This window comes from Anabrus simplex, chromosome 2 (genome assembly GCF_040414725.1).
Source record: "Anabrus simplex isolate iqAnaSimp1 chromosome 2, ASM4041472v1, whole genome shotgun sequence".
Classification (NCBI taxonomy): domain Eukaryota; kingdom Metazoa; phylum Arthropoda; class Insecta; order Orthoptera; family Tettigoniidae; genus Anabrus; species Anabrus simplex.
In genome coordinates, this window is record NC_090266.1 from 760,294,121 (window position 1) to 760,312,784 (window position 18,664).

At 38.8% G+C, this 18,664-nt stretch overlaps 1 protein-coding gene across 1 annotated transcript in view; it reads right to left on the bottom strand.

Moving 5' to 3' along the window:
• mmd (mind-meld) overlaps positions 1–18,664 on the bottom strand; it is a 1,597,006-nt gene that overhangs the window by 59,268 nt on the left and 1,519,074 nt on the right. The window contains exon 23 of the mRNA XM_068225859.1: positions 5,177–5,360. Within this exon, the coding sequence (XP_068081960.1) occupies positions 5,177–5,360 (184 nt within the window). The remainder of the gene's footprint in view (positions 1–5,176; positions 5,361–18,664) is intronic.

An 18,664-nucleotide genomic window follows, 5' to 3' on the forward strand; every position in this document is an offset into this window, starting at 1 on the left:
AGGTATCAGTAATTTGCATATAATTTAGTTCTGTGCTTTTTCAAGCCTGGTCAAAAAAGTCAAGCAATACAGGCTCTAAATGTTGTCATGCTGACCACGTGGCTCTTCAGCACGTGCAGGCCATCTGGCTGGACAGCAGTCGTCTTAGCAGACCGAGGCCCTAATGGGCTGTTGCAACACTGATTGATTTGTTTGTTTGTTTGTTTTTTTGTTTGTTTGTTTGTCTTATCAAGACTCCCTATTCAACTTGAATAATAACTTATATTAAACCAGTTTTTTCAAGTAGGCTTACAATACAAATATCAATCAAGCCCACAGTATTATTTCTATCAAATGCTGAATATTCAGATGTGAATAGGTTGCATTTTATACTAAGCTTCAACTATAAAATGTTATACTAAGTTTTTAGAGGACACATGGTGATAACATTTGAGGAAATAAAAAGACGCATTTATCTAGGATATAGTAAGTTTCATATGGTCCTTTCTTTTTACTGTCACTAAAACAGAAACAGATACTTGTGAAAAGCATGCAAACACTTTGAATTGAACATTTATGGTATTACCATAATATTTTACATGAGAGAAACTAACACAAACTCACTTGTATATTAAAAAATATGATCATATGGAAATGAACAAATCCAAAAGTAATAACATCACTATCCAATAGTAAGGACTGTCAACAAATCTGATTTTAAATTAAATTTATAGGGTCATCAAATTATTTATAACTAACATATTCCTATAACAATGTATTATTTACAACAAAAAAATTGATGAAACTCAAAGATAATATAAAAAATATTAAGCTAAAACAATTTATTACTGAAAGGAAAAATTAGGATGAAGAACAGTGATTAGAGCAATATGCTACTTTGGAGTAGAGGGAATCCTTCCTTTAAAAGGAAATTTCCTACTACATGTTATCAGATGATGATATATCAGTAAATGCCATGTGTGAATTGTTTCACCATCCTAAGTCATTCTAATGCTGTTACCGTATATTATTATAAATTATCATGCTTACTGTATCATTGCATAATATTTTGCTAGTAGGGTAAAAAATCTCTCTTCTGTTAGTGCATAGGTAGAAAAGAAGAATAATAACCTGACTAAGTATCAAGTATTTAGTTTAATTTCCAGTTGTATTGTTTCAGTTAACCTGTTATAATTAGGATACTCCTAAGAGCAGTTGAGAATTGTAGTGATTTTATTAGACAGCATCTTGCCTGCTGTATTTGTGTGTTATCCTTGTGTACAGTAACCTTTTCGATATTTCATTATTTAACTAAATGGCAGCTTTTATTTCTATTGGAGTCTAGTATGGTCAAATAATAATAATAATAATAATAATAATAATAATAATAATAATAATAATAATAATAATAATAATAATAATAAGTGTCTATGCATTTAGCTTTGTTGTGTAATCCTTAAGAAATTAATATGAATTTCAAATTTTAATTGCAATTTTAATTAGAATACATCTGAATGCAGTTTAAAATGATTGTAGTGTTATTTTATTAGAAATTAGCATGCTTATTTTATTATTGCAAAATATGTGTGTAGTAGGAGAAATAGCTCTCTAGAAATGAATTTCTCACTAGAATTCTATTGCTGTAATTAGGATAGGTTTAACTGCATTTTAGAATTGTATAATTCTAGGATAAAAATATAATAATATAATATGCCTAATTAGTATTGTAGTGCAGTTAGTATATTCATTACTTTCTTGTCGTGTGATCCTAGACGACATTTCTTTCATTTGAATTTTCTTGCACAGAATAAATAATTGTATCTTGGCTGATTTTTCATTATTCCATAAAGAAGAGTAAAGAATGGCTAAGGAATGCAGGTGTAGGAACTGTGGGTGTGGCCAGGCATTAAGGTGTATGAGTGAGGAGTTGAAGAGTTTAAGGGAGATAATAATTAGGATTCTCTCGGAGGACAGGAAGGAAATTAGGCCTCCCTCAAACAATGCGTGAGATATGATAAGTGTAAAAGAGGGATGGGAAAGAAAGGGAGGAGGTGTAGCAGACGTGTAGTTCAATGTTTCAAGGGGATAGAAATTGCCAGCTGAGGGCTCTATTCAGGAACAGAATTCAGGACAGGTGTCTGTGAGAAATCAATATGAGTAACTGCAGGAAGAACAGCAGAGGGAAGATGAGGAAGAAGGAACTGTTGCAGTGAAGTACAAAAGTAGGAAAGGGAAATGTACAGAAGAGGATAGGGAAACAAAAGTGGAACAGGGTCATGGGAGGGAGAAAAGGGAGAAAAAAAAAGTAGCTTCTGCAGCCACAAGGAGAGGGAGGGGATCAAACAAGGTGGGTAGGGTTGAGGCTCTGGTCATGGGGGATTCCATTGTAAAACATATGGGGAAAGCAAACCAGGGTAGAGCCTAATCCAAGAATTAGGTTAAGGCAGATGTTGAGGAAAGTAGAAGAGAAGGGGGAGGAAAAGGAGCTGTTGGTAGTTTTTCATGTTGTATCAACAACGTAAGGCATGCAGGTATAAGTACCAACATAGTTGGGAATGTGTGGTTAGGATTGCCAGATTTTTGAAATGCCAATAAGGGGACAGGTCATGTAGATACGACATAATGATTATTTGCTCAAGAAGACACTTAGATATAATTTACTGTACTAGGTATAATTACACTGTAGGCACAAACTTGATTACAGATATTTTCTATATAAAAAGTTTAAAAACAGTATTTTTCTTCACTTTTAGCCTTTTTCAATAATGCTGAATTTCCCTTAATCGCACATTATAACAACACTAGTAAGAACTCTCTTACTCTCATCCCACCACAGCACAACATAAACTGCCAGCTCTAACAATTTCTGCTAAAGGAATTTGTAAACGAACGAATGCAGGGTTCAGTTAATTGTTGCACAGACATAAACCAGATGCCTCTGTGCCTTGATCCCACGAGTCCCTCACTTGGGAACAGCGCTGGTGGTTTGCTCGCCTACTACAAGTTTCGATCATAGTGCAGAATCACTAGATGAAGAATAATTAACTGAAACGCAGAATCAGTAAATGTTATCATAAATAGACGATTTTAACCATGGCAAAAGTGAGTTGTTTAAATTTAGGAATAAAGGGCATCCCGTATGCTACTAAAATGGGACCGTACTTCAGACCTTCAAATACGCAAATCCTGTATAATACAGGACACCTGGAAAACTTAGATCTGGTTAATGCAGTATGGGTGAAGTTTAAAGAAGCAGAGATTTTTATCAATGGAATACTGTGCAGGAGAGATACTGACTGGAAGATGATCAGAGATTTAAATGAGACTATGACCTTCATTTGAACTGCAATGGTATGTATAAGTTAGGAAGTTTTTTTAGAAGGGTTTTAGGGAGGTCCATTAGGGAAACGGGGTGGACTAGGGAGCAGTGATGAAGGTACAGGGATCTGGAAGTCAAGTAGAAATGACATAAAAATGTTAGGGTTGAACTGTAGAAGTATTGTAAAGAAAGGAATAGGATTAAGTAATTTAATAGATATATACTTACCAGACACTGTAATAGGAGTTGATTTATACCTGAGAAATGATATAACGGATGCAGAAATTATCTCACAGAACTGGAGTGTTCATTGTTGAGACGGGATAGGATTGGGAGGAGAGGGAGTATTCATTCTGATGAAAAAGAATCTGTAAGCTATAAAAAAATTTAAGATGACAAACATGCAATTCTACAGTATAAGCAAGGCACATGTCTAAAGATAATAGGCAACTTGATGTTTTTGGAGTGTACAGAACTGGAAGGGGTGGCGCAGATGCTGATTTGGAATTATTTGATAAGATAATCAGCTATATGGGATTGATACGGAAAGGAATGTGATTGTAGCAGGTGATCTCAATTTACCAAATGTCAGTTGGGAAGGTAATAAGAATGACAGGAAGTATGACCAACAAATAGCAAATAAGTTAATCTGGGAAGTTATTTTTGTAATAGCTAAAATTAAATGTGATAGAAAGGAAGGTTGTAAATGTAGGACTATTAGGCAGCACCATATGGCCAATAAGACAAGCATTAGGGAGTTTTTGAAAATTGTTTATGATCAGTGGAAAACAGGAAATAAAAATGTAAACAATCTGTGGGATGCATTTAAAGCAATTCTTCAGGATTTTGAAAACAGGTAAGTAAAGTACATTTAAAGCTTGTAAGAAATGGTAGAAATCCACTATATTATAACAGAGATGCAAAGAGACTTAGAAGAAGTTGCAGATCAGAAAGAAATCGAGTTAGAAATGGTTGTGGAAGTAAGGAGAAATTGAAGAAACTTACTAGGAAATTTAATCTAGCAAAGAAGTCAGCTAAGGATAGCATGATGGCAAGTATAAATGGCAGTCATACACATTTTAGTCAAACATGGAAAGATATGTATAGGTACTTTAAGCAGAAAAAGGTTCGAAGAAGGACATTCCAGGAATCATTAAAAACAAGGAGAGTGTGTATGCAAGGATTTATGGAAGGCAGAAGTACTCAGTCAGCAGTATGTAAAGATTGTTGGTTACAGGGATAATGTCCAGATAGGGGAGGTGACTAATACTAATGAAGTACTGAAATTTACCTACAATAACAATGGCATTTACAATAAGATACAAAAGTTGAAAACTAGAAAAGCAGCTGAAGTGATAAGCTTTCTAGGGATATACTAAAGACAATGGGTTGGGATATAGTACCATATATGAAGTATGTATTTGATTATTGTTTGCATGAAGGAGCTATATCAAATGAATGGAAAGTTGTTATAGTAGCCCCTGCGTATAAAGGAATGGGTGATAAATATACAGCTGAAAATTACAGGCCAGTCAGTTTGACATATGTTGCATGTAAGCTTTGGGAAAGCATTCTTTCAGATTATATTAGACATGTTTTCAAAATTAATAACTGGTTCAATAGAAGGCAGTTCGGATTTAGGAAAATGTATTCCATTGAAGCTCAACTTCTACGATTCCAGCAGGATATAGCAGACATCTTAGACTCAGGAGGTACTTATATTCCAATATAAAATTTACTGAGAAGAAACAAATGTTTGGTATGCACCAAAATGGATAAATAATACTTGTCATAGCAGAGTACATTAGTTATAAATAAAATATTTATTGCAAATCTTACATAGTAGGCTACAGTAAATTTCAGACTTAGCTAACATACCGTAGGGGGTTTCCTTCTTCGTCATTACGAGGTCGAGGTTGCTCTTGCTTGAATCCTTGTCTCCTGAAAGGGTGGCTGTAGTAACCGTTGTGTACAAGGGTGAGAGTGTCACTTCCATCTGGATAGAACAATCTGCTCCACTCCAACCCATTTCACAGTAGCATTTATTGATATTTGAGCATACCTGTAAAAAACATGTTTCTATGTCACTAGAAAGCTCTGAGTGTTTAGGATTCCATGAAAGTCAAAAAAATCTCATCAGTAACCTTTCATTAAAAAATGTGTGTGAACATCTGTTTTGGAAACAGAAGACCACTAGAGAAATACAGAATACTGCATGGACCGGGCAAGCTGGCCATACGGTTAGGGGCGTGCACCTGTGAGCTTTCATCCGGGTGATAGTGGGTTCGAGCCCCACTATCGGCAGCCCCGAAAATGGTTTTCCGTCGTTTCCCATTTTCACACCAGGAAAATGCTGGGGCTGTACCTTAATTAAGGCCACGGCTGCTTCCTTCCCACTCCTAGCCCTTTCATATCCCATCATTGCCATAAGACCTATTTGTGTCGGTGCGACGTAAAGCCACTAGCAGAAAAAAAAAAGGAGGGCACAATGTTGGTGGGATTGTTCATTAGGAAAAACATCACACGCAACATCGTTTCCGTTAGGCATGTAGATGAATTAATGATGTGAATGGATTTTTTGGTTGCAGGAAATAGGCCTAAGTTTTAGTGCATTCACAATGTGAAGGAGGAGACGAGGATGAAGTCGACAAGGTTCATGAAGCGTAGAGTGATATAGGAGTCACAGTCAACAGCAAGGACAGTATAGAGTTAATGAGTGATTTTATTTCAAGATCTGGAAATAGAACTGATGGGCAGGGAACTTAATGAATGAATGTTGAAAAGATAGAGAACCTAATACAAGCAGGAAGCATTTACTGGATTCTGATGTTAGAATGGGTTTACCAGTAGGAAATTCATTTGTAAAGCCTAATGCTACTCACTGCAATTCTTGGGAGGGTAAGAGTATCTGATCCAAAATAGACTATATCTTAATTGACTCCAAAATCTGGAAAACTGGTTAGGAATGTAGGGGTAGTATTCTGGGGATTTTTCAATGATACATATCACTACCTGATCTGGAGTGAATTAGGTCACTAGTCCTATGATGGAAAGCTTTCTGAAAAATGGATAAGGGTGAAAAATCTCTGGGAAGAAGAAATTGGATGTAAGTGCATGGATATTATAAGTGAAAAGTTCCAAAGAACAGACAGTATACAGATCCAGGGTATAGAAACAGCATGGGTGTCACACAGAGATGCTATAGTAGAAATAGCAAGGGTATGTCTATGAAAAACTGTATGCAAAGATGAGAAAAAGTGAACATCTTGGTGAAATGATGAAGTGTTCTAAACTGAAAAGTGATGTACCAAAAGTGACCAAAAGCAATGAAATGAAATGGTACATGGCTTTTCGTGCCGGAAATGTCCGAGGAAATATTCGACTTGCCAGATGCAAGTCCTTTGATTTGACGCCTGTAGGCGACCTGCGCGTTGTGATGAGGATAAAATGATGATGAAGACAACGCATACACCTAGCTCCCGTGCCAGCAAAATTAACCGATTATGGTTAAAATTCCCAACCCTGCCGGGAATAAAACCCGGCACCCCTTTGACCAAAGACCAGCATGCTACCGTAACCATTTAGCCATGGAGCCAGACACTAAAAGCAATAACTGATGTTGACAGGTAACTCTACATAGAGGAAGAATGGAGCCAAATAAATATGAAGGCCGTAAATAAAGTAGTGGCAATGTAGTCCAGACACTCGCAGGAGATTGAGCACACACAAATAGGATATGGGAGCGGTCAGGTGGTGCTGTTTTAAATGTGTAGTGTGTATATGATGCACATCCAGTTGGGAGTGATGCTGCTGTGTGACACTAAAGTGAAGAGTGTCAATTTCACCACTCTAAAGCATGTTTTCAGAAGGTGATCAGTATTTGTGGATTAAAATCGAGGTTGCCCATGGCAAAAAAGCATCAGAATATTATCAAGGATTATGTGAAGCATGTAGCGAGAATGTATTACTGGATGGGACCGTTGTACGATGGGTCAAGGTGTTTCGTGCAGGTCAGAATGAGACTGCAGATTTGCACCGCACAGGTAGGCTGTACATTCTTCAAGATCAGAGTGACACTGTGAGTGGTCTCGTTTCCACAGACCATTGATGGACTGTCTAGGAATTATCCATAGAGGTAGGTCTCGGTCATCGATGGATGCGGCACATACTGAAGAAATCTTGTAACATAAGGAAAGTTGCACCCCGCTGGGATCCCCAACAACTCACTGATGTACAGAAATGGCACCGGTATGCAGTGGCTGGCATCTGGCATCTGCCCGGGCAGATACCGCAATGAAGGAGGCACATTTCTGCAGCATATTGTCACCAATGATGAGAAGTGGGTACGAGCCTACGAGCCTGAATTAAAGCGTCAATGAAATAAATGGTATCACCCAGGTTCACCACGTCTGCAGAAATTTCGACAGGTAACCAGCCGGTTGAAGCTTATGCTGATTGTGGCATATGAATACAAGGGCATTATTCATATGCATGGTGTGCCTGAGGGACACACCTTCAGCAGCGGCTACTATTGGCTATTTCTGGAGCAACATCTGTGTCCATCTGTGCGGCGTTTATTATGAGATGATCGCCTTATCGTGTTGCATTACAATGCACACTGTCATGTTGCAAACTATATCAAACTCTTATTGCAACAGTGGCATTGGGAGGTCTTGGAATACTCTCCGTACTCACCAGACATGAGTCCTTGTGATTTCGACCTGCTTCCGAAGATGAAGGAAACCTTCTGAGGCCACCGATTTTCTGATGTGGCATCTGTACTCCACACAGTAGGGTGCTCCTTTGCTATTATCAACAGAGAATGCCTAGGGCTTCCCGATGTTTGCGGGTGACTACACTGAAGAAATGTATTGCAATTGTACTTGTTATTTCATTAGGTATTGCGTTCTATCAACATTGCCAATACTTTATTTACAGCCCCTGCAGTTGTATAGACCATAAAGGAAACCATGGGAAGATTTTGAAAATAACCTGGAAAGGCTTGGTCATGTGATAACAAAACCTTTCTGGACTATGCAAGATTATTTGGTTTATATCAGACCAAATGAGTAATGCTACTGGCACTGGTAGGTGCCTATTGGAACTATGAGACTGCTGTCAAGAACGGTGTTGTGTCTGACATTATAGGTGAGCAAATGTTGTTAGTGAGTGTCAAGAAATGACACCAAAAATCAACCATTATTGGGAAGGCTAGGCGAAAGTCTGGTAGCCCTGGACATTTCCTTATTTGATTGGCTGACCTTACTCTTTCATCAAACATTAAGCAATATTTTCATTATTACATAGTTTATGTATATAAGCACACTGTGTTAGGCAATATAGGCAATATCAATTAATTGAAACCTCTCTTGGAGGAATTATGGCTTTGATAAATTTATTCAAAATTCTTACATTAGACTAATCTGGCTGGTAGCCCTATACACATATAACTCTTCTAAGTTCTTATCTAAGGTAGAAATGAACACAAAAGTCATCTAAATGCATATGTCACAGATATAATTATCATTACGAACAGTTTATAACTCTGCACAACCATAATGTGCCCATCCCGTGCACCTACAGCACTGTATCCAGTTTTCAGAGAAGGTCTCTCCACAAATGATGCAATAGGTTTCTTCTTCCTCTTGAAACTGCAATTGTTTATCCTGCATTTCACTTTGTTTCCACTGCCTTTTTGCTTTACCTTTATTTCCACAGTTTCCTTGTATGGACTGCTAGTGAGAGTTTCTGCTTGAGCAGCACGACATTTTCTCGATCCAATCCTATGATGACACACATCTGGGAGAGGTGAAATTTACTGCAACACAGATTCTGCACTAGTTGTTGGACTTCTGCTGGCAGTTGCTGCATTGGTGGTGTTTCTTTTTGGATGGATAAGAGAGGTCCGATCAACCAGGCATTTCACTAGCTTCTATCCATTGGAAACTTCAGGAACATCAGTCATTTGAGATGGTAAGATATCAAACTCAGAAAATATATCTTTGCACAAGGGATAAATTCCTGTGGCAGAGAATCCATTTTAATGATCTCCATTATGCATGCTTTGGTGAACACTTCATTCAATAGCCGAGCAACATTATACATAGTGATCCATAATCCTGGATTCCTCCTCATCCATGCTGCACATGCCTCATTGTATGAAAGTTTAAATGATTTCAAAAATGTTCAGTTAAGTGGCTGCAGTTTGTGGGTCATGTGAGGAGGAGTGATCAAAATATGCAGATGGTGAGAATGTGCAAACAAGATCACTTGCAAGTCTTTATGACTGCAATACTCATCAACTATCAGGAGTACAGGGCTTTCCTGAGTGGGATCCGTCCGTCCGTCCGTCCATCCGTCCGTTCATTTTGCTTTTTGCATTCATACAAAACAAGATAGTGACATTCTGACCTCATTCCCCAGATGTAATTTTCTCCCCTTGTTTCTTTCTCTGAATAGAAACCACTTTACTGTTGACATGGACACTGGATACTCCAGTCTAACCTGCATTGAAAATATATGACAGTGAGAAAGAAAATATATTCATTAATTCTTGTAGCTTGAAATAGAAACACATCACTGGTTTATTGAAACCAACTGCACTCATCAAACTGGTAGGTTCTGCATTTCTAATGGATAACTCCAGATTTCTTTTCAGGAAACTATAGTAGCCGTGGCTGTGTTGAAACACCGGATCCCGTGAGCGTGAGATCTCCGCAGTTAAGCAACATTGGGTGTGGTCAAGATTTGAATGGGTTGGCATGTACTGTTGTTGGGGGGTAAGGGAATGGAGGAGCGGCAAGGAACTGGCCACCCTACCGTATGTAAACTCCGGCTCAGGCACACCTCTGTGGAGTCTCGGACCTGCCTTTGGGCAGAATACACCCTTACCTTACCTAATAGTAAAACGCTTTAACAGAGCACCGTTTAGAATTGTTGAATCTATTAGGTATGTTCATATGTTCGGCCAAATCATATGGGAGTTTCAGGAACTCCTTTCGAGTTAGTAGCATGAGACAGTTGTCCAAGGCCTGGTTCATTCAATCTCAGTTAAAAGAACACTAACACACTGTTTGTTAAAATAGCGTAAAAAATTTAGCAGCATGTTAAGATTCTTGCGTTTATCCATACATTTCCTGGGAATTTGTTAGCTAACACAGTGTTAACTCTTGCAAGAGTCACGATCAGTGCGAATCTAGAAGGCCGTGGCATAACCATGCAGTTTGTGAGCTCGCTTTGATGCGCTAACTTAACCAAGATATATTTTTGTTTCATAACTTTAATACATATTTGAGTCATTGGGTGTTTCAAATTGTCCGACTCGTTGGCTGAACGGTCAGCGTACTGGCCTTTGGTTCAGAGGGTCCCGGGTTCGATTCCCGGCCGGGTCGGGGATTTTAATCGTCTCTGATTAATTCTTCTAGCCCGGGGACTGGGTGTTTGTGTTTGTCCCAACACTTTCCTCTTCATATTCACATAACACACTACACTACCAACCACCACAGAAACACGCAATAGTGATTACATCCCTTCATATAGGGTTGGCGTCAGGAAGGGCATCCGGCCGTAAAACAGGGCCAAATCCACATGTGCGACCCAGTTCGCACCCGCGACCCCACAGGTGTGGGATAAGCGGTAGATGAAGAAGAAAAAGAAGAAGAAGAAGAAGGGTGTTTCAAATTAAAATGTAAATACTGTAAAACTGTGTATTTAAATGATAAATCTTCAGCATTGCCAGCATAATTGCATCAATTACATCCGAGTTAAAATGTCCATCTTTATCATGTCGTATCATGCACGAGCAGTTTCTGGATTAGTATGGAACCACATGCAAGCATTAGATTCCACATGGCTCTCCACAGCAACCGAGCGGTAAGTTCCGATGTTACATGATGATGAATGAGCAGCAGAATACAAGAAGTTCAAAATAATCTTATGTCTTGTTCGTGACAATAACACTAAAATTGTTCAAATTTGCAGTTAATGTTTACCTGTCTTATATTATTGTTAATGTGCTGGGTCGATGAAACAATGAATAATCAAATTCAGAGTTAAAACTGTATAACTCGTGGTTAAGGTTTAACTCCCATTAATGAAACTGGCCCTGAGAGGAATAAACTGAAATTTGATCATATTATTTTTTTACATTGTATTTCCTGCCCGGCTGCTCATTCCTGCCACCCGGATGGCAACAATTTCTGAGGAGAACACTGTATACCTATTTTAGAAAGTAAGAAAACTAATGGGTCCGTGCTCAAAGTTAAAAGTGACGCTTGGCAGAAAATTTGTTGTGAATTCAATGTGCATACTGATGTTAGACAACGTACGATCATCAACTGAAACAACTATATGAAAATCAGCTCTTCTGTTTCTAACTTTTTCTGGAAAATGCCTATCATATTGCAAATATTCAAGGTACAGAAATTCTGCATCTAATGCATCTGCCATATTTTGAGTTAACAGAGAATTTAACTGCTTGTACCTGGGTGATTTCCGACAAAAGAGTAGCGTTACAAAAATGTTGCAATGTTTGGGTTGGAAAGAATTGAGAGAAAGAAGAAGAGCTGCTCGACTAAGTGGTATGTAATACCAATATAAATGGTCCGTTATTGGACATTATAAATTTTCCAGCTAGCTCATTCTTGGTTGCCAGCGTTTCGCCCTCGTGTGCTAGGGTGGGCTCATCAGTTGGTACCTAGCACACCTACCAATACGCTGGCTAGTGCATACCGTGGAGGCCACTGCGTAGTGGTGAGACAAAGTCTCTTAGTGCATTGGCACTGCCGGTGGCTCCAGTTAGCCTACGCAGTGGCCTCCACGGTATGCACTAGCCAGCGTATTGGTAGGTGTGCTAGGTACCAACTGATGAGCCCACCCTAGCACACGAGGGCGAAACGCTGGCAACCAAGAATGAGCTAGCTGGAAAATTTATAATGTCCAATAACGGACCATTTATATTGGTATTATAAATTTGCTCATTCAGGACAAATATTTCAGATTCCCTATGGGAATCAACATCTATATCATCTGATGGCCAAGCAGGCATCAATTTTTAGTGATGAGACAAAGTCTCTTAGAGCATTGGCACTGCCGGTGGCTCCAGTTAGCCTACGCAGTGGCCTCCACGGTATGCACTAGCCAGCGTATTGGTAGGTGTGCTAGGTACCAACTGATGAGCCCACCCTAGCACACGAGGGCGAAACGCTGGCAACCAAGAATGAGCTAGCTGGAAAATTTATAATGTCCAATAACGGACCATTTATATTGGTATTATAAATTTGCTCATTCAGGACAAATATTTCAGATTCCCTATGGGAATCAACATCTATATCATCTGATGGCCAAGCAGGCATCAATTTTTAGTAATGAGACAAAGTCTCTTAGTGCATTGGCACTGCCGGTGGCTCCAGTTAGCCTACGCAGTGGCCTCCACGGTATGCACTAACCAGCGTATTGGTAGGTGTGCTAGGTACCAACTGATGAGCCCACCCTAGCACACGAGGGCGAAACGCTGGCAACCAAGAATGAGCTAGCCGGAAAATTTATAATGTCCAATAACGGACCATTTATATTGGTATTATAAATTTGCTCATTCAGGACAAATATTTCAGATTCCCTATGGGAATCAACATCTATATCATCTGATGGCCAAGCAGGCATCAATTTTTAGTGATGAGACAAAGTCTCTTAGTGCATTGGCACTGCCGGTGGCTCCAGTTAGCCTACACAGTGGCCTCCACGGTATGCACTAGCCAGCGTATTGGTAGGTGTGCTAGGTACCAACTGATGAGCCCACCCTAGCACACGAGGGCGAAACGCTGGCAACCAAGAATGAGCTAGCTGGAAAATTTATAATGTCCAATAACGGACCATTTATATCGGTATTATAAATTTGCTCATTCAGGACAAATATTTCAGATTCCCTATGGGAATCAACATCTATATCATAAGTGGTATGTTCCGAGCTGTCAGCAGAGAGATGGCGTGGAATGACATTAGTAGACGAATAGGTTTGAATGGCGTCTATAAAAGTAGGAAAGATCACAATATGAAGATAAAGTTGGAATTCAAGAGGACAAACTTTGGCAAATATTCATTTATAGGAAGGGGAGTCAGGGATTGGAATAACTTACCAAGGGAGATGTTCAATAAATTTCCAATTTCTTTGATATCATTTAGGAAAAGGCTAGGGTGCAACAGATAGGGAATCTGCCACCTGGGCGACTGCCCTAAATGCAGATCAGTATGATTGACTGATTGGGCAGTTAAGTTAACTGAGAGTTTAACAGATTGTTAGTCTTAACCAACGTTGATTAAATGCTAATTTGGTTAAGTTCATTGTTAAATTATTTTAACAGGCACTTAAATGTTAACTGAGTTTGAATAAACCTGCCTAAATTAAGAGAAATTGTCAGTTCACCATCACAGCTTTTTATTTTCCTAATTTTATCATGCAGAGAAGGTTTTGGCACACCAAAAACTTGAGCAGCTTCTCTACATGACATAGTATTCCCTAACACGCTTTCTATTCCTTGCTTCATTGCATACTCACTCCACAGTCCCGCTATCAGTATTTCTGCCTTTAAATTTAGGCATTTTTTATGTTCAGAAATTACCTGGAATAAAATAACAACATTAATACTCTGTATGGGGCTACCATCACAACTGGTATCTTGGGTTACCACATTGTTTACATAGAAAAAATCCATTCATATCTGCTAAATTACAAATACTCTCATTTTAAAATTTGCTGGCTGCATTTTTAAGTGTATTTCAAATAATTAGTATAAGTATGAAGTGGGCACATTACCTGGAAATTTGGGTATGGAGCTTCAAATTTAACTTCTGTCTGCAAGTACTGAGCGCCAAAACAACAGGAGTGGACCACGGCATAATAACCCGGAAGATTTTTATTATATAAAACAACATGTGTTCGCAGCATATATGGTTGCCAACTTACAAACATCGAAGTACTCATAAATCTACATAGATAGTACAGAGACATATAGTAAATAGACAGGCAGTGCTCTATCTCATAGCATTGGTGCCAGTGAAGCCAAAAACTCGTGGCCGCCGCTATCTTACGTCACTACAGATCCACTCTAAACTTGTATGTTACTGTGTTACGTCCAGGTTTGTTTTATGTTGTACTTATGCACATATCACATTAATTTTTTGGCAAGCTCCTGTATGGCAGAATGGTGAATACCTGTGTTGTGTTTGGGTGTGGATTTTCCTATTCATGAAGAAAGAGGAAGGAAGGAAGGAAGGAAGGAAGGAAGGAAGGAAGGAAGGAAGGAAGGAAGGAAGGAAGGAAGGAACAGGAGTTCCAATACAATGTTAAATGGTTTACATGTGCTCATGTACACTTATTGTCTAGTTAGTAATGAAATTTAATTTTCCATTAAAGATGCCTAATTATGTAGGAGACAGAGATCCCGTGAGATGGAGTGAATAATAATAATAATAATAATAATAATAATAATAATAATAATAATAATAATAATAATAATAATACTGGGACACCTTCTCCGTGCATTTCAGCTGAGCGCCTATTAGAAGGCCATCTGTGATGTAAATTCTGAACTGTGTATTACAAGAAGTTTGGAACCTTAATCTTCAGATGCCTCAACTGTTGACTTATGTGCCCCCTCTGGTGGGAGGACATACAATTAATTTTCAAAGGATTTTTGTATTTCCTAAGTTTGTAAACTAAAGTGTTTGTAGATAATTTTTTGTGCGCTAAGGTTATTAGCACTTGTATCACTTCCTTCTTCCTGAAATTTTTAGCCATGGTATATATATTTCGTAGCCAATCAATATTGGGTCTGTGTACAGGCCATCGGCCTAGAGAGTTCTGGAACTTCTCCCCTCCGCTATATAAGCTGGGCGCTTTTGGGCCATTTTGGTCTTCTTCTTCACTCCAGTCTAGAGTCCATACATTCGTGGAGGCAGGGAAAAGCTTTGCCCACCGTCGGAAGGCCCATCAGCTCAAGGTGATGACAGACATCTTTTAAATATGTGATAGCTCCAGGAAGCTAACTCAAGGGGAAGGTTTCAAGATTCTTTCTTTTAAATGTAAATTTTCAGTCAAGTCTAAAGACTCTATTCAAATCCCTGCAGGGAAATATGTAACTTAGGGAATAAAGAGTGTTCACCCTCTTTTAATTCCCATTCAACTTAGTTTTTCTAAATTTCTAAATTGTTAACACTATTTTTGAACTTAATAATTTTGCCATCTAGTCCCTCTCTGTAGTATAGGCTTAGCCTCTAAAATTTTGGCCCATAAGCCCATAAAGGATTTTTTCTGTTTTTCAAAGTGTATGTCAAAAGGAGTGCAAGTACTTCGCCTTCTAGCATTTTGCTCATGGCTGATTTTCTTAAAACTTTTCATTCTGTACATGTAGGCCATTTAGTCATCATCATCATTGTACAGTTTCTGTTTCCTGTGTGCTGTTAATGAGCCTCTTCCACTTCTTCCTGTCCATATATAACTTGTCATGGAGCACATCATCACTGTCCATCCTCTGGCAACTAGATCAACCTTGATCATGTCCATCCGTCGGGTTTTAGGTCTTCCTGCAGGTCTTTTCCCCTCCACCTGTCTTTCCAAATTTATTCTGGCTGTTCTTACAGGCTCCATCCTCATCACATGCCCATACCATCATAGTCTGGATGTGCCAATTCTGTCTAATAGGGTGGTCTTTATTCCGGCTTCCTTTCTCACCTCCTCATTTCTTAACTTTTCCATCTTGGTCTTCCTGGATGGTGGATCTAAGAAATTTAATCTCTGATGCTTCGAGTCTTAAAGAATCTCTTTTTGTGAGAGTGCATGCTTCAATACCATAGGTCAATATTGGTATGAAATAGCTGTTAAACATCATCAGTTTGACCGGTTTTGGAATCGTGTCATCCCATAAAAGTGTTCTTACTTGTTGGTAGAATTCTGATCCCTTTTACACTCTGTAATTTCCTTTCTGACCAAATTATTACTGCAGATTACACTTCCAAGGTAAGGAAAACTATCCACACACACTAGCTGGAGGTCTCCTAGTTTTACACTTGCTGGACGCCCTTCTCTGTGGACTGCCATCACCACTGTCTTGGTCTCGCTGATGTTGAGGTTATATTCCTGGAACTGGGATTTCCATACGTTGAGTCTGGTCTATACTTCCTCTTCTGTTTCACCCTAAATCATGATATCATCAGCAAAGGCCACTGCATTCAGTTCACCTAACTTTTCCGTAACGTTCTTCATTATATTGTCCATAACAGCGATGAGCAGTAGTGGGGACAGTGCCCTTCCTTGCTGAACTCCACTCTTGGTCTCAAGCCAAGATGATTGACCTTCCCCAATTTGTACACAGCTAGAACAGTCTTTGTACAACATCTGAATTTCCCTACCAGTCCTTCGGGCACATTTCTTTTCCTCAGGCACTCCCAGATCTTATCTCATATAACACTATCATAGGCCTTTTCTATATCCAGGAATATAATACTTTTCCATCAGCATGCGGGTGCTAAAAATTAGATCCATTGTTGATCTGTTACTTCTGAAACCATATTGCTCCTCCTCTAATTGTGGTTCAATGATGGTTCTCAATCTCCTTTCTGTGATCTTCTCTCGAATTTTTAGCCCATGAGACAGCAGTGTTATTCGTTTATAGTTGGTGGGTTTCCGTCTGCTGCCTTTCTTAAACAGGGGAATTATAATGCCCCTGCTCCAATCTGCAGGTATTTTGTTGTCTGTCCATACGACATTTAGTCAATAAGGCATTTAGTACTCTGTGCAGACATTGTATACCCTGGATGTGTGCTGCCTTTATCATGTCTGCATTCACTTCATCTGCACCTGATGATTTTCCTTTAGGCATAGATTTTAAGGCTGTCTCAGTTTCTGTCCAGGTGTTGGGAGGTTCCTCACTGTAGGTTTAGATTTCTGGTTCTGTATTTTGTTTTTGAACTGGTCTATTCAGTAGGTGGTCGAAATGGTTCTTCTGGAGTTCTGTCATGTCACTTTCTGTTCTAACCAGATTTCCATTTTCATCTTCAAGTGCATTTATGGTATTCATTGGCTTACTTTTACCTCTGATATCACTATTAAGTAGTTTTTTATTGCCTCTGCTATCTTCCTCCAGTTTCTGAGTGAATGTATTCCATGCCTTGATCTTTTCTTCTGTAACTGTGCTTTTAACGTCCAGTTTCTTGTTTCGGTATAATTGTTCAAGGTTTCTGATCTTTGCCTCGTTTCTAGTAAGATCCAGTTTATTTTTCTCCTGATCCCTTTCTTTCCAAAAGAGATTTCTTTCCCTGATTGCTGCTCTCACTCTTTCGTTCCACCAAGGTGTTTCCTTCTCCTTTGTTTTCATACTTGTTTTTTCACAAACTTCAGTTGCTTCCTTAACTAATGTGTGCCTTAGTCTGGTCCATTCTGCCTCTCCATATTTTCCTTTCATCTCTTGGCAACAGTGTTTTTATCTGGTTCTGATACTCAGTTCTCGTATCTGTTTTTTTGAGTTCTCATACTTTGATATTTGGCATTTTCCTGTTCTGTACTTAGGGCACATAGAAGTTTCTCAGGTCCGCTACTAATAGATGGTGCTCACTGTCAAGACTCTCGCTGGGTATTACTCTGACATCTGTTACCATTCTGCTCCTTTCTTCATCTGAGATGACATAATCAATTACAGACTTTCGTAGTCCATCCCAATTGTATCGTGTTACCTTTTGGCTCTGTCTCTTCTTGAACTAACTATTTTTCACCCCCAACACATTCCTCATAAAGAAGTCAAGGAGATGTTCGTCTTCTATATTTCTTCTGCCATATCCATGAGGTCCCATTACGTTCTCATTTAGGCCATTTAGTATGGACACTTATTGCCCCTGTTTAATTTTGAACCATTCATAGTCTATTATGAATCAGACTGTCGAGCGGGGAGAGACACCAAATACTGTTCTCAAAGTGATCTAAGGAAAAATTTGGTTTAGAAACTTGTGCCTTTGAGAGGCCTGACTGTAGTAAATTCTTGAACTCAGTCTCCTAGAGTGGAGCAAAGGTGCTCTTTGGAATAGTGTAATTTTGGAGCTACAAGCTCATTTTGTAAATTATTGTTTAACTTAAGCCTTTCCTGTGATCGGAGCTGATGAGCTCATCATTTTCTATTTAACTGTTATTTGTTATTGTTTAATCAGATTATTTATCAAGTTTAAAGTCAGAAAAAATAAAGGAAAGAAATAAAATTTCAAATTTTAATGTTTTAAATTATGCTCTCATCTCTTCTCTGTCCGCCCAGTCAAGCCCGCACCTTTTTCCACCTCTGCGTCCCACAGTTGTCAACACTTTGATCTCTTTCTGCCAACTTTAAA